This window comes from Apis laboriosa, unplaced genomic scaffold (genome assembly GCF_014066325.1).
Source record: "Apis laboriosa isolate Shangri-la unplaced genomic scaffold, ASM1406632v1 scaffold29_cov151, whole genome shotgun sequence".
Taxonomy (NCBI): Eukaryota; Metazoa; Arthropoda; class Insecta; order Hymenoptera; family Apidae; genus Apis; species Apis laboriosa.
In genome coordinates, this window is record NW_025222728.1 from 1,087,744 (window position 1) to 1,108,885 (window position 21,142).

Below are 21,142 nucleotides of genomic sequence, written 5' to 3' on the forward strand. Positions count from 1 at the left end.
TTGAATTATTCTAATCGCACGTTCGTTATAGTCGAGGATCGTTTCGAATGATTTCATCGTTCGCAATTACCGAACAAGAAATACTCTGAAATATTTTTTTCATTATACATTATTTTACCTATTCTATAATAACAACTCTTACGAGTTCTTATCTCTTACGAGTATATCGAATAAAAAAAAAAAAAAAAAAAATGTATATCGAAGAAAAACTAGTTTTGTTGAAACTTACATCGTTGCTCGAATAAATGCACTGTTGATACCTGGACGACGAGAATGACGCTCCATTTTTTTTTTTTTTGCAGTGAAATTTTTCTCTCACACCTGGTCTACGCAACAATGGGGAATATCCTCGTGAAGTACGAACAAAAGTACTTGAAATATTCTAGAGGAAGTAAAGACAAGAGGGGTTAGTATAGAATCGATAACCACGATGAGTTTGGACTGGCCAGAACCATTTCTTTTGACGACGACGACGCCGCATCGCCTTCGATCTCGTCGCACTCTACTGACGAACAATGCCATAAGCGATTCGAGTGCCGCTACGTGATATTCTCCGAGCTATAGAAAAGAGGAAACGCGTTCAGTATATTTTGCAGCCAACCGCGTAGTCGAGCGTGTCGCCGTTCCACGTGCTTACGAAATTATTATTGCCGTTTCATATTATTATCGCTTGCCATAAATCTTTTTTGATTTTCCACATATACACATTCCACGTAAGTTTTCCTTAACTACTTAATTACACAATCGTAGCCGAAAGGATAAATTGAGAATTATACTCTTAATTCGTAAATCGTAATTTTTAAATTGTCTCATTAGAAAAAGATGAAAGATAAAAAGATGTGCTATTTGCATTCTTAGCAAAGATAAAAATAATTACGATTACTCGAATTTCAATAAAATTCTTGCTTTGGTGAAAAAACAAGTTGAACGAATCGAATTAATTTGATTCCATGAAAATAAAAAACGATCTTACGAGGTCGATAACTGGAATTTAATGCCATATACGACGGCGCAGCTACACGGCAGCAGGTTCAACATGAGGATAATTACGCCAGTCACGCAATGTTATAATCTGCTTCGACTCGGATCACCCTATTTAGAAGAAAAATATCAATGAGGTTCGAATGTATCGATGTATGCTAAATTGTAAAAATTGCAAAACTCTGTGAAAAAATCCTCCTTCGCAGAGGAGGATAGATTATATTTTTTTACATCGATGAAACGAGTAACGGTTCGCCCGTATACCAGGTGTCTTGACATTTTCAACGTCACCTGACAGAAAAGAAATTCGAAGAATGTTTATTCCCTAGAAATAAGTAGATGACGAAAATTGTGATTGTACGTATATATTTTTTTAAAGAAACGTTTTGAAATAGGAAAAGAATTTTAAATTGTAAAAAGTCATTTAAATTAAACTAAGGTGTTAAACAGAAAAACTATTATGTATAAGAAAAATTTACACGGCAACATTAATGGACGTACTTTAAGTTTAACAGTATACTTAATGTTTGCGACCGACAAGCTTAGTGGTTCGAGTGGCGTAATCGTTAAACGAGCCACTTGGCATCTTGTCGAAGGTATTCCATCGAAGGAGAAAAAAAGGCGAATGACCTACCTCATCGCGAACAAGTCACTCGAAACTTCCATGATTCCGTCTTATCTAAATGATCATTACGGTACAAAATATAAAGCGATTGTCACGTACGCATTATACACCTATAGTTTTTCTCATCTTCATATAAATATAACAGCCTGAGATTTTTTTTGATCGCTATTGGATACAGAAACACAGCAAATGATCACAGAAAAATATATTATGAACGTTAATGAAACGTAGTTTCCTATAGCAATCGATACTCACTTACAGATAGAATCTCGACAGATGTATAAAAAGAAAAAGATTGTAATATCGCGAGGCTGATGTATAATATAAAAATACCAGTTGACTCACCTTTGTTCTCCACACACGATCGTGAATTTTAAAATTCGAAAGCTCCTTCACATCGGAATCGTTACAGTAGGGCACTAAGAGTCCGGTTTCAAGGCCAAGATAGCAGATAGAAAAATAAACGAATCGTGAAGACTTGAATAGAAAATAAGTCTTCGATAATGAAGACACTAGGTAAAACGAATTGCTCGAGACGAAATTGTAAGAATCACATTAAATATCACTTCAATAAAATATCGCTTCACTAAACTTGTCCCGGCACAACGTGATTCCGACACAAACAAAAGGTGACTAAGAGATCCCGAGTATTCTAACCGCCTGTTTACATCGTTAATTTCAACCGCAAAACCCCACCCTTTTGTTATCGAACCTATCGGCAAACGACAAGCAGGCAACGTACATTTTCAGGAAAAAAGGCCAATGTGTTGACAGATCTCGAGGGATAAAAAACGGAAAGGATGAGACTTGTCACGATGTATGTATGCGAGTTTCACTCGTGTATCGTTACTCACGTATGCGTAAGCCGTCCTGTTATTGCGTTCCAGGATTACCAGCAAGTTCTTTACACAAAGATTTCACAATAATCGAACATCAAATCTGATGATATCACACTTTGTACAATTTAACGGTCAGGGTGTGCCCCGAATTTCCATGCGACCAACGGCATCCGTCAAATGTGAACTACTGTCGCCATCTTGATATGATCGCTTATAGCGACACAGGTTGACAAATTGTGGAACTATGATAAAATTGCGCGGACGATTCAAACTGTTCTAATTTCTTACGCAAAATTTTGCACTCTTTAAAAAATTGTTTTAATTACAAAATTGTTAATTTATATTATGTTTTAAATTGAGAATATGAAAAATCTATGTTAAATCTTAACAAATTTGAAATTTGATTAAAATTTTCTATATTTATTAGATATTTTAAAAATATCGATATTTATTGTTAAATATAGAATAATTGCTTATAAGATATAAATTGTAAAAATTTATATCACTTATTAAAAAACGTGAAAATTATAAATAAATATGTAAATCTATTACGTATCATGAAAAATAATAATTGTAGAATTATATAAGAATAAAAAAAAAGTTACGATATTAACGTTTTCATATTTTTCTTTATTTTTTTTTAATATATTATTATAAATTTCAAAATTAATTAAGTTTTTAAAGTCTTTTATCAATCTTTATCATAAGTATAGAATCATTTCATTAATAAATTCATATTAAAAAAAGTTCACTTCGTATAAAGATTTTAAACAATCGCGGTATTGAATCGTACTTTATGACGTCAAATGAAACGAAATAAGGTTAAGTACGAATTGTATATAAGAGGCCTGCATATGGTCAGGGTTTACAAATAATTCGCGACGTCCCTGGTTTCGATCGAATCAACGTTTTCGCCAGTGGTACTAGTAGTCCCTGGGCAGAATGCAACTGCGTGGTGACACGGAACGACGGATCTAATTTGCTAAATTTGGACACACGTGCAATTTCTGGTACGTAATTGTCGAAAAAGAAATTTAACTTGTTTAACGGTTAATCGTTTCAACATTAATATAATCATGGGACAAGCGGAATTTTATTAACCGACTTTTCAACCGATTGTTTTTAGAACACGTGCGGGTTGAACAACCACGTGGGCCGTATGTATCGAAAAGCAAGTGCCGCATCGTCCGGTGAGTGTATTTAGACAAGTTGCGATATTTCTGTTATCAGCACTATACTTTTGCAAAGAATGAAACATTAATTTCCTGAATAAAAACTCAATTAGAACAACTACTGGCAGTTGATAACTGAATTCAAACACGATAACCTTGTAGAATGATATTTTGAAAAAGATAAACATACGAATGACAACAGAATTTATATTTTTCACTAAAGGTTGAATTTTAATGGACGATATATGCATGTAATTGAAATATGTGATACATACATATCTGTCTATTAGGTAAAAAAATGTGATATAGTTTACAAATTTATAAAAATATTTGTAAGTAATAAAAATATCAGGGACATGTACTGTTGATGCAAAGATAGAAGTAAAAAGACTGATAGAATAAGAATACATAAGTAAGAACTCTTATTGATTGTTTGAAAAGAAATCCGGAGTAATGGCTGAAGAAGAACCGCAATCAAAAAAATTGAAACCATCTGTCATTTCTGATTTTATCTATACGGATAATTTTCAACAATTATTTACTGAACATTGGCATAATTGTAAAGATGTAAAGGTAGACAACCTTGAAATTATATCAAAACCTTTCAAAGTATGCAGAATTTCAAACTTTCTTTATAGCGAAGACGTTATGGATGAAATAAAAAATGAATTATTGGATGTTAAATGTAGAAGAAATTGTTTAGATCTTTATCAATTTGAACAAACTAGTGACTTTGTTAATATTGACTCAGAATATTTAAGGTTACTTTATCAGACTTTTCAAACAGATTTAACAGTATGGATGGAACGAATCACTAAGGTAGAACTTAATAAAAAGGTATCAATGTCAAGTTCTTGTTACTATGATACGGATTATTTACTTTGTCATGATGACAATATGGGTGATCGTAGAATTGCTTTTGTATTATATCTTTCAAAAAATTGGTCTGCAAGTGATGGAGGTGCTTTAGATTTATTTGACACTGATGAAAATGGACTACCTAGAAATGTTGTAAAATCTTTGATACCAGAGTACAATTCCCTTGTATTTTTTGAAGTTACGGATAATTCTTATCATCAAGTAGCTGAAGTAATTGCATCGGATAAATCACGTTGGTCCATTAATGGTTGGTTTCATGGACCGCTTAGAGAAGATACCAGGCCACCAAGACCTGAAATTGAACCCAATTATATAGAGCCATTAAACGATCGAATAAATTTGCGGGATTGGGTAACGGAGTGCTACATATATCCTAGTATCGTTAAAGAGGTCCAGAAAGAGATAGAACGGGACTCGTTCACACTTTTATCTAATTATTTCAAAGATGACGTATATGAAAAACTTTCCATAGATTTGACGTCCGACTCTATTGTTTGGAAAAAAGTTGGACCAGCCGATATTCGTAATTACGAAGTGGCAGATGAAACGAGCTTGCCAGAATTATTGTCGAAATTTTATAACATGTTTAAATCTGTCACGATATTTCAATTATTGAAAGATTACACGGAATTAGATTTGATATCAGAAACGGAAACTATGAATCCCAAGATGGCTATAGAACTTCAAAGATGGTCCAGTGGTTGTTACACCTTATTAGCCGATATAAATGAAAGAAGATCCAGTAATTATGGACGCCTTAGTCAAACCGAAGAAATACCAGAAGTCTCATCATTGGAAGTATTGGAAAAAAGTAGAGAAGATCAAGAGAAAAGTTCGGCAAATTACGAAAATAAAAGCATACAATCAGAATCCAATACTCCGGAGAGTATGAAGGGAGATAATGATGTCGACGAAGATGAAATATTAAAGAAAATACTTAAAGAGAAATCTTCGAATTCAAATTCAAAGAAGAAGTTATCGCGACAATCCTCCTTGTCCAAACTGGACGGTTCGTCGCCACAGAAGTTAGCTAGATCTCTGGACACGGATGATTCTGACGTATCTGATATCGGGGATTATCTTTCCGACCCGTTAGACAATTCTTTGGAAAATTCTGATCAGGAGAAAGATTTGGATGATGCGAATACATCCGATACAGGAGCTCTAGATGTAATAATTCAATTTAATACGAATCATATGGCCGAGGAGGAATATACAATAGATTATGTAAATCCCAAACAACTTGAGGGCACATTAATTCACGTGCCAACGAAAGATAACCATCTTTGTCTTGTTTATAAAACATTAAGTACATGTCGTGTTCATAAATACGTGACTCATTACTGTACAGATTATTTTTACAATCTGATTTGTACATATTATGAATAATAATTGCACATAAGACTTGTGTCGTCTCGTATGCTCTTTAAACGAGTTGACAATTGTATAATGAATGGCAGGCGAAAAGTGTCTACGTTCACATGTATCATAGTATTCGTATTAATAAAATTGTCAGTATTTATCTTCGAGCAATACTTTTTGTTATTTATTTCTACGTACCTAGTTACCTACTAACAATATTCCATATTGAATTTAGGATGCAAGTACCAAATAAGGAGTCGTGCGTGTCTCTTACGAAAACTAAGATGGAGATTAAGACCACAGTGCAGAAAACATTCTCGTTTATTAGGTGTCATACATCTATCGCTTACGTTTACTTACGGAACTAACGTTAGGTGCAATTAGGTCGCATGCGAGGGTTTCGAGGTAAATATATGTATATATGTATATATATATATATGTATATATATATATATGTATATATATATATATATATATATACTTGGCGTACTTGGATTCTGAAGAGAAAATTCTTAGTTTTTTTGTTTCGATGCAAAAGCGATTAAAAATTCTTATTCTAAATGTAAAAGAAATAAAAATAAAATAAAAAAATTAAGCTTACGAGTTTGAGGCGTTAGTATAATCGTTTTCCGGTTCTTGCACTTGTATCCTGATCTGTGTACAACTTTGCTGTTCCTTCCCATCCTTAACGATTTTTGTGGTAACCTGAAATAAAAAAAAATCTCTCGATAAAAATCATTCTATTAAATACGCGATAAAAATACGACATCGTTGTAAACTTGGATGTTTTCTTCTTCTTTTTAAATCGCTCACAAGACCATTAATGTCTTCGCCTTTTACCTTTGTTCCACACGATAATCGATCGTTTTTAATCATACAGCGTACGATTATCGTAACAAATCACCTGAGAAGTGGTAGCGATTCCAGCCATGCGTTTCCTCAATTCATTGAGTTGCAATTCTCTCTGGAAGCTCACGTCGTTTTCCTGCGAATCCTCGCGTAACCCGTCGTTAATCGATTCCGAGGAGTATTCTACCTGCACCCAAGGACAAATGGTCGGCGATGCTTGCAAGGAATTTTTGCTTCCTGGTCGAGAAAGTCGAGGGGAGAGCCGTCGAAGTAGCGAAATGAGTTTCGATCTACGAGTTGTTCGCCTGTTATTACACACATCTTTCTTATACGGAATCAAACGATAGAATAACGTACTTTGTACTGGGTGTTTGAAGGTGATCAGAACTGATTGCTCCACTTCTTGAAAGCTGTTCCGCGCTACGAGTAGTGTCCCTCCAATGCAATTTGTTAATTGATCTTCCTACCCGCCAATCTAGGCTATTGCTTTGACGAGATTGAAGGCCTGAAATAATAATTTCGAATGAATGATGCTCGTGTAACCTTAACGCTGGTTCGACGATAACGGTACACGGTATACACGGATCGTCTCGAACCGAAATATTCGATTCCCCACCTTTCTCGTTCGTCGTTTGATTAACCCTCCAGTCTAAGGAGCTAGTGCTTCTATTCACGCTATAAATATTATCACAGGATTTTGTCGCAAGATATGTCGCGTGATGACGACGTCTAAGCAATTTTGAAACTGGTCCCAAATGCCTGAAATACAATCGTATCGTTAGCAACGAATAAAATTTCTATCGACGAAACAAAAAAAAAAAAAAAAAAAAAAANNNAAAAAAAAAAAAAAAAAAAAAAAAAAAGAAAAAACAATATACAACATACTTACTTTTTGAATTTCCGAGATTGCTCGATAGGCGGTTTGCTGTCACAAACTACCACTTTGACTTCCGGTTCCGGATAGTACGTGCCCACACGAATGTGGCCGTAATTATTACGGACACCGTCTAGGGACCGGAAGTTACCGCGCTCGTTCGAAGGTACGCGGACGATCTCGATTTTCGGTCTTCCCTCCATTCTTCCTTTCTTCGCGTGTTTCTATATATATATATATATATATAATATTTCACGATCGAGTATATTCACTTGTCGCGAAAGTAAGAGAGTAAGAAAAAGAATTTAAAACTCTGTCACGTTGAGATCCTTCCTTCTTCTTCCACTCTTCGTTATCGACTACAACACTTGTTATCGGACGTGTCTCGGACGATCTCGCCGGTCCGTTTCTACTTTTCTCTCGGAAACTATGCCCATTCGCCCGTTCTTAAAATAGTCGTAGTGGAATCTTGAGCTACTTCTACTCCTAAAGTTCTCTCACTCTGCTATCGTATCACGTCATAACGGTTGATTCTATCGAGGCATTTGGCACGCGCGGTCATTCCATCACAAATCTTCGCCGGATTCACGAACCACGTGCGTCCAACTCTTCTCTTATCCGTACTGGAATTCCACGTTCATTCATTCAATCCGTATCGAACACGTTTGCCCCGATATCGGCAAAGATAATTACAATCGGATCGTCCCGATCCGCTCGTTTCCCTCGCTTTCGATTTCTCGCTTCACAGAATCTTCGCCGCCCGGAGATTTATCCATCTTCATTTTTTTTTTTTCCACTCGATTCGTTCGTCCGCCGCACATCGGCCCGCACTTGAGTCTCGGTAAAAATTTTCTCACAGAATAAATATATATATTCGGAAAAAGGGTGTACAAATATATATACGATTCTGGTATAAAAAATTTAAAGCGACGATATATATATTTATGTATATAAAAAAGAAGTAAAGTATCTTCTTTATTTGCACTCTTCGCAATATTCGAAGAGAACCTGTTCTCTCACATTTACGAACCTCCTGTTCTCTTTTTCGCCGCGCGTTTCTACAGTTTCTGTGCTCGTTTGTGTGGTTTCACCCGCGTCGTGTCTCTTGCTCGAAAAACCGGCGATCCCAATTTCCTAAATACAGGGGAGGGAGGGGGAAAAGAGAGAGAGAGAGAAAGAGATAGAGAAAGATACACAGATATTAACCATGATTTTTTTTTTCCCTTCAACGTATCGTACCGCGTGATCGAGACGCCTATTTTCGAGCAGTGATTGCGCAATCATCAATTATGATTAGAAGGAGGACAATACACGACTTGACTTGCATCGGACGATTGTCTTCGTACAATCGTTTTGAAATTGTTCTCGTTCGTCTAAATTGTTACGAGCTCGAAAAAAGAAACGATATATATATATTTAGATTCCTAGGTTTATCTCTTTTTCCTCTCGATTTTAAGCAGGATTACTTTACGACGTTAAATACAATACGACGTGTCTCGGTCTTTTGTTGAACACGAGGAATCGTATTTCGCGGGTAGAAGAGCGTAAAGAAACGTGTTGGTCTTCGTTCCGTTCGAGAGGCGATACGGTTCAAATCGCGGTAAGTATTCGCATTGGTTGGAGATTTTCGCGCGCGTTTATCGTCACCGTTTATTTAAAAACCACCATCCATCGGACGCACGCGAAACATCTCGCTGGATCGAAACTCTGAATTTTCATTCAATGGCAATTAACCCGTTAATTAATTCGAAAATAATACGTCTGCCTAGCCTACGCCGAACCGGTGTATAGATTTCCATAATTGCACCGACGAGACTGTGCTCCGAGAGGCAAACTTCTAATTAGAAAAGAAAGTGCGAAATAATTCGAACTTGGAGAACACTTGGAGAATATTATAACCCGTTCTCCAAGGTTTATTACAAACTTGGCCGAATATAACGGATATCACGATGCGACGCGAACAAACGAAAACCAACCACCTTACACATTCGATTACAGTTCCTGTTAAACTGTTCGCTCAACCGCTGTTCACGCTTCGATCGGGCAAATTATTGTATCGATCTTGATAAAAATAAAACGCGTGGAAGGTGCACCGTAGTAGTGCAACGCTTGAACGATTCGATTTGATAACAGCGAACGACACACTTGCAATGCGACGACAACGAAAATACACGTGTAAACATATATTAATATTAAAAAATATTCTACGGATTAAAATTTAGACGACAGGGCCAGCGAGGTAGGTCGCTTGAAATTCCATTAGCATTTCTCGAAGAACGGTAACGAATCGATCAGGTTTGCGGTCGAACGCGCGACACGTAGACGCGGGGAAAAGGTAAAGAAGAAGGTTGAAGAGCCGCCGTTTTCGCGCACTATTGGCGAGGAGGATTGGCGCGGCTTCGCCGCGGTATTACGTCCGCGCTCTGCGGCTCGCGGAGATTCACTGCCGGCTTTGACGTACGCGATCGTTGCGCTTTACGCGCGCACACAGATGCCTCGTATGCAACACACAAAAGCCACGTATCACACATCGTTGGCTTTTTGGAGCAGCGCGAAAAAAAAAAAATAAGTAATTAAAGCGTAAATACCTATATACGCGACTGTGTACCGTCATGCTTTACCGAAACTGGTGCTCGACAGACCAGATCTAAACATCGTTCGATCGTGAATTTCCACCTTTTTTAACTTCTCCTCTTCCTCATTTCAGTTAAATTCTAACCAACTTGGTTATAGAATGACGACGATTTTAACGAATTTTTAATCAACACCAGACTACCTTTCCCTGTTTTATCCTACTTCTTCGAGAGAGGATACTTCGAGAAGCTTGAAAAATTGCTCAAATTGTTTAACCGTCAAATTTCTTCTTTCCGTGCAACAATACGAGCAATTACTCGACGACGATATTTCATCATCGACCGATAATACACCACCACGGATTATCTACGAAACGGATTATCCACGCCCATTGCACTCGATCGAGGCGTAAATCGGAACCTGATGATTCCTAGACGCGTATCGTGGCGGTATTTCCGATTACGGGAACTCCCATCGCGGCTATCCATCCCGTGGCGAGCACGTGCGCGGCGGAAGCGTAGAGGCGCGCGGTTACCTCCACTGAAAAGTTAATCAATCGTCCGTCTGGCCGCGGTGAGGTAAGAAGGAAGAGGTGCGTGTCTGAGAGTGTGATTCGCGCGTGCTCGAAACAACTACCTAGCCACTAGCGGCATTATTACCGACAGCCGGAGAGAGGGAAGGCCGTTTTTTGCAACAAGCTTTGCAAAGCTATCTTTTCTACTTCAAGATTTGCGTGGCCCGGTGTGCGGATACGTACTACCTGAAAATAGCAACGACACACTTCGCGGTCTGCTGTGCCGCCGACATCGAACGTCGTCGCCGTTGGATCGGCGTCGTCGATGAGGAGAGACTCGGTTGGAGGCGTGCCAGGATCCCCTGTCCTCGAGGGCTCCGCGTCTCCCCAAGGCCTCTTCGTCGATTCTTTCCCTCGAATTATCCCCGGTCGATCCGGGGCGTAGCTCGCCCCCTTTCTACTACTACTACACGACGAACAACAAAATTCACCGGTGTTTCGTTTGTTATCGAGAGGAGGAGGGGAAAGGAAAAATTGGACGAAAGCACTGGCGTGCACGCGATCACGTGTCGGACGCGCGTTCCTCTTTCGCAGAAGCACCTTACCACTATTTTCGAATCGGTGATGGACGGAGGACAAGAGGGGAGGGGGAGAGAGAGAGAGAGATAGAGAGAGAGAGAGAGAGAGAAAGCGAGAGGGAAAGAGGCAAGGGTTCCCCCTTCGAACCCTCTGCTCGACAGCTCTCCCGCCCTTGATTGTTCGATCGCGACCACCCGCGGGATGCTGTCGACTACTGCAACGAAATGCGCCGAGGAAATCCCTATGCTCTCGAGCCCCCTCACCCCCTCGCCTCTCACGCCTAGCCCGCCAACCGATGGACCTGCGCTTTTCACCGCTGCACTCGCTCGCTCGCGTTCACGGCAATCACGACCGACCACTTTTTCATGGACTGACTTTTATCGACCGGGTGTGCGTGATAAAGAAGGCTCGTGAGCCGCGTTCAAATCGAGGAGACGTGAATTTATTATTCGTCCCCCTTGTATCTGATATCTCTTACCGATCGAGGAGAGAGGGGAGAGGGTAACGATTAAACATCTCGAATGTTTCGTCGTGGTTATTAGATCCGAATAGAAAGATATTTCTATCATTTAACGACGATTTTCCAATTCTTTCGTTGCAAGCAGTTTCTTCTCACTTATAATTCTAAATCCTCGCATCCTATATGGTTTCGTGTCTTGAAACGATGCTTCGTATCTTGAATATATATTATGTATATGAATATTCCGAGGAATATTCGGGTCGAGGTAATTTCAATTAACAATCAGAAAACGAAGTCAATGAAGTTGGTTGGAATGCATAGTTGGAAGATCCACAAGATTGATGCAAGATTTTTGTCGATTGGTATGTAGTAGAGAGATGCAATGTGGGACCGTACGTGGGTTTTCAAGTGTATTCTTTCGTAACGTTTCAATTACGTCTTCGTTGCGTTACGAAGTATGCGTATATAAGTCTTCAAATGATGGTTCCTATACTCGTGACTCGTTGTACGCGAGAAACATCCCATTTCCTTCCTGGGAAAAAGCAATCTTGGAAACGCAAAAAAAAGAAAAGAGAAGAAAGAATTAAAAGGCGCGTCCAACCTTGTTCCAAGAATTTACAATTCAATATTGCATACATTAAGCATCCACGCATAGTACGTTGTTTGGATCAGCGATAAAAATAATATCCTAATCTTTATATTTATACATAAGAATATATAATCGTAATTATAATATTTCGTTCGTTGTTTCGTTCGATAAAGATATACGATATAAGGAACGTACAGAGTAGCGACGATCGTAATTTATTTGATCTTTATTTCGTATTTGTACACGCCCTTAGCATGCCACATACAATCAATATGATACAGTCCAATGCAGCCAAGGTAGAAGTAAAATACAAAAAATATATATATATATATATATATGTATTTATATATATATTTATATTCTACGTCGATAGTTAATATTATTGTTACCACGATGTTATAACGCTGAATATATTATGGATAATAGCTAAAAATATAATACAAAGAAGAGTGCTGATTACAATAGGACACGTAATTCGGATTGAACGTGGTGCAATTTATGATAATTTTTCATCGTTCCTTCGAAATAACGCTAAAAGAAACGATCCTTGTTTCTCGGAGTTTCATTTTGTACGTAAATCGAAAAGTAAAACGATCTTCAAAATGAAATTCAAAATCACAGCTCTCTTACTTGTCGAAAGATTTACAAGATAACGTTCGATGCAAAAAGAAAAAAAAAGAAAATATATATATATATATAAAAAAAAAAAAAAACAAGGAGAACATGAAAAGCTTTTTTTTTTTTTTTTAATAACATTACGTATGGCTATGCAAAAGTATAAGTATAAACCATATCATGATACGAACGAGGTTCGATTTGGTATTTCGTTTACTTTCAACCCGCTTTGAGCGGGAATATGAGCGTGCACAAATTTAGAGAGACTCTTCTAATATTTTTTTTTTTTTTTTCAAAATTGGTAGCGCCTCTAAATAATTCGTCCTAAATAATTCGTCAGTCCTGCTTTTTTTTTTTTTTAAATATTACTAATACGAACTACAGCGCACTATCTAATTTATTGCTGTTGAATTTCGAGAGAGAAAAAAAAAAAAAAAAAGAATAATTAAAAATTAATCATTATGAAAAACATGAGTACATGGTGCACCACCCCTTCGAGAATTTTTCTTTTTTAAAAATAATAATATGATCAATTAAACATAGGACCGCCACGCCTCAGATCTCCGACGATTTAAACACATTGCTTACACAGCCATACGTTCGATACGCGATTCAAAATTTACTCCGCATATACTACGGAAAGAGTTAAAATCATTAACGACTTAATAATCACCAATTCAACTCGCATTTTTCTGTATATATTTTGGGGGTCATTCGTTGCAAAAAAAAAAAGGATCGGAAGAAGAGATACGGGAAGATAATTCGTTGAAACCTTTCGAGTTTTCTGAGTTCTTTATTAGAGCGTAGCCGGTAAGCGTTTATGGCAGCTTTATGAGGATGACTGGGGTAGCGACCGTCGTAAAAGTCATCGAAAAGAAAACCTAACCCAACGGTGAAACAACAATAAAGACGAATAAATCTATAATATTAACAATAGAGTGTAGTGATATTAAACTAACGTAATTCAACTAATAAGAATAGTAAAATCATCCTACGTATTTCTGCGTGTCGTGTCTCTCTCCTCCTCTTCCATCGGTTCGGAAAAAAAGAATGAAAAAAAAAAAAAAAAAAAAAAAAAAACAAAGAAATATTACAGGCGGCAGGAGAACGAGTCGAAAAAGAGAGAACAAAAGGGGTGTGGTAGAGCGGAGATCAGAGGTGTTCACGTACTAACAATTATCTCGTTCGTCATCGTTGACATTATATTATAATAATAATCGTAGGAGTTTACGGCTCTCTCCCAATTACAGCCTCGCTGACTGGAATAAAACGCAACTACGTAATATTGTATTGCGGGCTTACGATAGTTAGGTCTCTCTCTGTCGTCTCTCTTTTTCTGCACGACTTTCTGATAATTAATACTATATTCTCGTTATAATTTTACGCTCAGTTTCATCCTCGCGCAAATGCTAAAATTTTATTCTTCTTTTTTTTCTTCTTTTTCTTCTTCTTCTTCTTCTTCTTCTTTTTCTTCTTCTTCTTTTAAAATTATCTCTCTTTTCTTATTCATTCTTGTTTCCACACATACGTCCTCTTGCTCTCTCACTTTCTCACGCTCTCGCATTCTTATCACCCATCTTGCATTTTTTTCCTTTTTTTTTTTTTTCTATTTCAATCTTTCGCGATGCAGGATAGCACGCGAACGTTTCGTAGAAAAAAAAAAAAATAATAAACGATCGTTATCGCGATGATTTGTTCGTTTGCGATCATCCTGCGCATTAAACGCAACGATTCTCTCGTTTATTAACTTTTTTAACCTTCTTCTCTCTCTCTCTCTCTCTCTCTCTCTCTCTCTCTCTCTCTCTCTCTCTCTCTTTCTATATATATATATAATATACTTTATAAAATACATTAGTTTACAAACAACGTGGATTAAGTGACGACGTCTCGCGGAAGTTATCACAGCTCAGGCTCGATCGTGGAACGGCTCGACTAAGAACTCTACCCGGGCGAAACTAGTGGAAGAACTCTAGCTCGAGAGAAAAAAAAAAAAAAAAAAAAAAAAAAAAAAAAGCGCATTTTTCGCATGGTTCGCGCGCTACCACTTCTCATGAAATACTCGACTAATATCGCTTATTTATATATATATATATATATATATATATCGATTATTTCTCCTGAACCGGGTTACGCTACGGACGTCAGTCATAAACGCATGATTTTTTTCCTTTTTTTGTTTGTTTTCCTTTTACCCTTTTTACCCTCTCATTTTCTCTCTATCTTAATCTTCGTTAATTACGGAAAATAGTACTAGAAATATCATGGTAAAACGGGATCGCGTTACGGAGCTGCGCAACCGACTGGCAGAGACGTCGATCATTAGAACAATAAGACTATCTTATCGTGCTACATACATATTTACAAAGCCTCCTGCACGGAGGCGTTCTCCCTTCCTTCGATTTCGTTTCCTGAATCCGAAACATGCACTACTAGCTAGTGCAGAAAGTTAATGGGAAGGCGTTCATTCAAAGGACAGTTTTTCTCCCCTCCGTTAATTTTTGATTAACTGCCCGAATCGAATTTCGCGGTTGAAAATAAATATCTTCAAATTATACCGAGATAAAAACAACGATCCTTGTTCGAACGTGAATCAATTAACTCGAACGAAATTCGCAACGGCTACGATGATATTCTATTAAAATGATAATGATAGTGCATGTTCCGGACGTATCTACAATGAGGCAAGATCCCTTCAACGAAATACCCTTTCACCATCCATCGGACCACCGTTGTACCTATGTTATATCATCCGCTCTTTAAGGTTGCGTCGATACCGAACACGAAGAACGTACAAAGAATTCTGAACGGGTGGTTGCACGATTTGCAAAAATATTTTTCAACTATTTCCTACATTTTTCTTGCTCTTTTTTTTTATTTTTTTTTTTGTTTTTTTGTTTTTTTTTTCTTTTTACTTAATTTTTTCCAAATACTAACTTTTAACGATCGGGGGACTAATATCTTTTTAAGAATTAACGGTAACTGTTACCCTCGCGCGAGGGTAATTGGATGGTATAATTTTCTCTTTTTTTTTTCTTTTCTTTTTGTTCCTTTTTTCTTTTTTTTTCTTTTTTTTTTTTTTTTTTTTTTTACTGTAGTAGATAAATCTCTAACTTTTGCTCTGTTTTCGAACGGAAATAAATCGATATTATCGCTCTTAAAATGTGTGAATTTCGCGCGATAAAATATGTCGCTATAATATTTTATCTCTCTATCTAACGAGCACTTCGCGTTGAATTGGACACGGAAACGGGATAATCGGATAAAAGTTACAATTTGACGAGCTTTGTTGTCGAGCCTAATCTCTGCAGACCGAAGGGAAAGAAAATATCCGGGCTGTTGCAGCGACGTTCTTCATCTATACTCATCTCTTACGCTCGGATCCGGTAATCGTGAACAACATATATACCGGCATCACACGGAATAATTACTCTGATAAACGAGAAATAACGAATCGTTACAATGTCAGGATGTTTTCGGACCACAATCTCTTGCGAACCCTCGCTCTCTCGCGTCCCTACGTATCCCTGGAAAAAACGACAACTTCATATTTTACGAAACGAATATACACAATTTTAATAATTTTGAAAGCGAAAACTGGATCATCTATAATAAAACGTGACGTGAAAAGCAAACGAATGAACAAAATTGAACGAAAACGCAAATTGTTTTTTAATGATCACCTCAGGATAACTTTTTCCATCAGCATAAACAGACAGCCCTCCGAGTGATTGGCAGGAAGTAAAGACTTAAGGAGTTCCCTGATAAGGGCCTCGGTCATTCCTGGCGAGGTGCGTTCCGCTGTTTCGAACGCACTGCGCAGTTCCTCTATCGCGCCTCCGTTCTTGCCAATGCCGCTTCCGCCCTCACCATTATTGTCTCTTGCCGAATATTGATGTTTCCTTTGAAGCTACGATACGGACAGAAACAAAGGAATTAATTTCTCTATTTGTGTCCATCCATCTTTCAGAAAAGGAGATGGAACCCGATTAATAAACTTTTCTCTAATTTCTCTCTCTCTCTAAAAAAAATATTTACCTCGGACAGGAGAGGTAAAACAACACCGGAAAGAGCCGCGCTTCGAGAATGCTTCAGTTCCTGCGAGCTCCTTGGTCTCTGTTTGTCTTCACCGGGCCTATGGTCCACCATAGGTACGACAGGTACGTCCGGTTTACTGTTCCTCTTCTCTTTCGCGCTAAACTCCCTCTCCCTGTCCCTGTCTCTTTCCCTTTCCCGCCCTTCTCTATCCCGTTCCCTGTCCCTGCTCTCCCTGCTCTCCCTGCTCTCGCGCATCTCCTTCAACTCCCTCAACGAGGAATCCCGATTGAAATCCCGGTAGTCTCGTTCCTCTCGTTTTTCTCGCGTATCCACGGGCGGCGGTGGTGCAGCCTCGTGCGGTCGGGACTGAAAGCCATCGCAATTAAATTCCACCGATATTAAACAGAAGATATTATAAGAGAAGACCAGCATCTGCACACGGCGAAACGAATCCACCGTCACAGATAAACAATTCTCTTTTTTAATCGAATTTAATTTTACTACGCGAGCTATTTACCGGCGTATGCTTCGCTTGGCCATCGCGAACCGAGTCCCTCGACTCGCTCCTGTAATGATTCAACGTGGAATCGTTTGGCGGAGATCTCGAGGTACCGTTCGCGTGTGGCTTCGCTTGTTGATTGTGATTCGTCGATCTGTGATTCGGCGTGTGTGTGAGGGTCAACGAGGGTGGCTGCTCGTCCAACGGTAGCATAGGAACCACGGGACCTTTAACCACGTGTGGACCTTTCACCGTCATTATCCATGGATCGTCCATGTCGCTATCCTGCTTCGACTCTTCCCTGAAACGAACCAGCTTCAGTTGTATTCCTCGTACATTTATACTGTTAAATATATACATATCGGAGGGTAAATCCTTTGGAGGATTGATTCTGAACACTGTTGGTTGGTGAACACACAGAAACACAGGATCATCTCGTTCTATCTCCATCATCTCGCTTCGTCTATAAGTCTTCTTTTTTTTTTTTATTAGCATTTAACAGTTTTAACAGAGACTCTAGAATCAATCCTTCAAAGAATTGCACGCACAGAGTATATTTAACGCTCTGATAGAACAAATATTCGATAAAAATGGAAATTTACGAGTCCGAATTTTCGCTCTCCGTCTCGGATTCCTCGCTTCTCTGCGACTTCCACTTTTTGTATCTGTCTATGAGGTCGATCAGGTACGAGTTTTTCTTCGCCTTCCTGATGAACTGGAACTTCAATAGTTCTTTCGCCGTCGGCCTCTGAAGCGTAAGAAATAAAGGAAACGGATAATTAGGAAAATTATCACAACTTCCGCCAACTTGGTTCTCCTTCTAACAGAAAATTCTTTCTTCGAAGCACGTGCTCGCAAAGAAGTGCGCGAAAATTAAAAATAAAACGTATAAATACGTGGACATCTCCTGGCTCGGACGGAGATCAACTCACGTTTTCAGGGTCCTTGTTGAGGCAGGCCTCGACGAATTCCTTGAATTGCTTCGTATAATTTCCGGTTAATTGGGGCGGATTGTTCTTCGGTATGAGAAACAGGACCCTCATAGGATGCAGCTCGCTGTTCGGCGGTTCTCCCTTGGCCAATTCGATCGCCGTGATGCCCAGCGACCAAATGTCAGCCTGCGGAAGAAGTCTTCTTTTTAAAGAAGTCGAAGAGGTGTTAATCGGGCGATAATCATGACGCTACTACCGTTCTCCTTCATCTTTCGGACATTGTTTTAGAGAAATATATATATACACGAGGTCAGGAGGATGTGTAACGGATTCTAAAGAATCTTTTTCTAAATATAAATCTTACGTTCCTTGATCGATTTAATAATTAATTTTTTTCTTTCTATGAAAAGTATCGAAAATACATATAAATAGTGGATCTTTAAATGATTTCCCCCTGCGTGAAGAGTATGCGGATAAAGAGGAGTTGCGTCAAAGAAGAAGGAATCCCTCAAAGAGGTAAATCAGGTAAGCATCGAGAGGTGGAGAGTCAGAGATAGGTAATAAAATTAAATCTCTGGGGATACGTGACCGGACTGCACGCGAGTAATGTTCTCTCGAGTACGAGAAACAGTAAAATGAAAGATACAGCCGAGAAACTCGAGGATAATATTATCCGTGCCTTTCTCTGAGCGATTACCTTGGAATCGTAGGAAGCTTGCTTGATGACTTCCGGCGCCATCCAGAACGGCGTCCCGACGAAAGTGTTTCGTTTGCTGGTCGTATTGGTCAACTGTCCGGCAACGCCAAAATCGGCCAACTTGACGTCGCCCATCTCGCTCAGCAAAACGTTTGCCGCTTAAAAACGACGAGATTAAAAGTTAGTTAAAAGGGAGAGGGAAGAAAGGAAAAAAAAATATTCATTCAAAGCACAAATTGAAGAAACAGATTAATCTTTTCCTTTGTTTTCCGTTTTCTTCTTTTCTTTTTTTTTTTTAAATTTTTTTTTCTCTTGACAAATGCACCTTTAATATCGCGATGGAGCTTCCGTTCGCTGTGAAGATAATCCAACCCTTTGAGCACCTCGCGCAATATCACCGCGATATGCATTTCCTCGAAGTTACCGGCCTTCATCAAGTCCAGGGCCGAGCCGCCACCCAAGTACTCCATAATAATCCATAGTTTCGTTCCCTGCGAACAGAGAAAGATCCACGCTGTGTAACGAAACATCCCCCGCTTTGTGTCTGGAAACTTTGCCAGTGTGTCTCGGCCAATCTTTCTGCTCGAATCTGCGCCGTTACGATGCCAGAGACAGATTATACGCGTATATATTCCGTCGTGAATTAAAGTTAATCGAAAAAACCGAAGAATCTGGGGATGAAGCCAATTAAAGCGAAAATAAACGTTTACGCGAACGAAGCTGATTTATTTTTGGAGGGAAATTAGGGGGAGGGGCCTCGAAAACACGGCCTTGCTTCCGTGATATTTGCACAATGGATTGATCGAGCTACACATAAATAAATTATAATAAATTTAGAAACGATGATATCCAACGCTATTTTCAACACCACGTGTCTACTTGTTAACGTAACGTTAATTTTTAATAATCGTTCCGTTCCGTGTATGTATAGTATATCTCGCGCGGGTTCATCGATAATATTACACCGACACCGGATGTCCAATCGTTCCCCGCTTCTGGGCGCTTGTGCGCACCCGTGTAAAGATGATTCATTGGCTATCCGATAATCGCATCCTAATCGATGGATTAATCAATTGCGTTGTGCACAAGGATGCTCGGAGATTCGCGCTCTTTGGTCACCGGGTCGTGAAGGAATCATTAAGCAAGATACGAGACGATGACTCGATATACGACCGTGCTCGATCATCTTCCAGCGATGGTAAAAGCGATAGTCAAGGTGATGCAGACAAATAAATTTAATCAATGATGGATCAATGCAATCTTTCACAGCTGGCCTGTCTGATATATACAATATGTCTCGATATTATATTATAAAATAACGTTTCACACGAATTATATATATATATATTTAATATCGGTGAATGAAATTCTCAAGATAAACAAATTACACACACGAACAATTAATTACCTTTCAATAATTTTTCTAACCAATCTTTAAACGACATATCCACATTTTTTACTATATAAATCCATGGAGAAGAAATACTGAGTATTTCAGTGTTAGAAAGAGCATCATAAGAAATACCTAACGTAATATTAAGGTGATATCGGAGAAGAATTTGTTACGGAAATCCATTATCATCCGGGCCGTGTAAGAGGGGTATGTATATCGAGGCTATAAATCAAAAGGGGAGAACATTTTCTCGTGGTACTTGGCAAGATTTCTTCCAGATCGTGTTCCACTCGTCACGTCGAGGGGTGATAAGGTTGACAGTTTATGGGGGGGGGGGGGGGGAGGATATAATTTCCACGCGGTCCAGTTCGGCCAGATACTTGTGGATTCGTGGGAAGGGTGAGGGCGTGAAATGGCACACATTTATCATCGTCCTACCACGGCCAGAAGGCGCAACCGCTCGGCCCGGTTGCGTTCATTCTCGTGTAGATCCACCAACGTGAACGTGGGTGGGCAGGGTTCGCGAGGGTTCGTTCAACCTGGTTTTCCAACCAGGCCACTCTTCTGCCAGACGCGGAACGAGGGGTTGCTAAATCATTCCCCTATCCAGAGGCAGACGCAGCTTACCTCCCCCTCTCTCCCTTCTTCCGCGCACGCTCGAAAGAGAAGGGGTA

At 38.9% G+C, this 21,142-nt stretch overlaps 3 protein-coding genes across 11 annotated transcripts in view; 1 reads left to right on the plus strand and 2 right to left on the minus strand.

The window, feature by feature from the left end:
- LOC122714319 overlaps window positions 1-13,542 on the minus strand; it is a 35,503-nt gene extending 21,961 nt beyond the window's left edge. Inside the window, exons 1-6 of one of the 7 annotated variants that reach the window (XM_043935572.1) lie at window positions 10,916-13,542; window positions 7,597-8,715; window positions 7,324-7,466; window positions 7,065-7,212; window positions 6,763-6,997; window positions 6,460-6,563 (exon numbers count right to left, since the gene is read on the minus strand). In XM_043935572.1, the coding sequence (XP_043791507.1) occupies window positions 6,460-6,563; window positions 6,763-6,997; window positions 7,065-7,212; window positions 7,324-7,466; window positions 7,597-7,784 (818 nt within the window). In that variant the 5' untranslated portion in view covers window positions 7,785-8,715; window positions 10,916-13,542. The other 6 variants (XM_043935570.1, XM_043935569.1, XM_043935568.1 and 3 more) reach the window with 6 other exon arrangements.
- Window positions 3,230-6,025, plus strand: LOC122714322 (prolyl 3-hydroxylase OGFOD1). Its single transcript, XM_043935577.1, has 2 exons — window positions 3,230-3,455; window positions 3,572-6,025. Exon 2 carries the CDS (start codon window positions 4,071-4,073, stop codon window positions 5,883-5,885), a length of 1,815 nt encoding a protein of 604 aa, XP_043791512.1. The 5' UTR covers window positions 3,230-3,455; window positions 3,572-4,070; the 3' UTR covers window positions 5,886-6,025.
- Window positions 13,543-15,977: 2,435 nt separating the features above from the next.
- Window positions 15,978-21,142, minus strand: part of LOC122714321 (serine/threonine-protein kinase 26) — a 77,426-nt gene continuing 72,261 nt past the window's right edge. For all 3 annotated transcript variants that reach the window (XM_043935576.1, XM_043935575.1, XM_043935574.1), the window contains 8 exons: window positions 19,401-19,566; window positions 19,076-19,233; window positions 18,379-18,564; window positions 18,049-18,194; window positions 17,465-17,747; window positions 16,948-17,313; window positions 16,593-16,819; window positions 15,978-16,436 (listed from right to left, as the gene is read on the minus strand). In XM_043935576.1, coding sequence (XP_043791511.1) covers window positions 16,427-16,436; window positions 16,593-16,819; window positions 16,948-17,313; window positions 17,465-17,747; window positions 18,049-18,194; window positions 18,379-18,564; window positions 19,076-19,233; window positions 19,401-19,566 — 1,542 coding nt within the window. In that variant the 3' untranslated portion in view covers window positions 15,978-16,426. The remainder of the gene's footprint in view (window positions 16,437-16,592; window positions 16,820-16,947; window positions 17,314-17,464; window positions 17,748-18,048; window positions 18,195-18,378; window positions 18,565-19,075; window positions 19,234-19,400; window positions 19,567-21,142) is intronic.

What these genes read in the sequence shown, in the direction of transcription:
- LOC122714322 (XM_043935577.1), top strand. Translation starts at nt 4,071, where the DNA reads ATGGCTGAAGAAGAACCGCAATCAAAAAAATTGAAACCATCTGTCATT.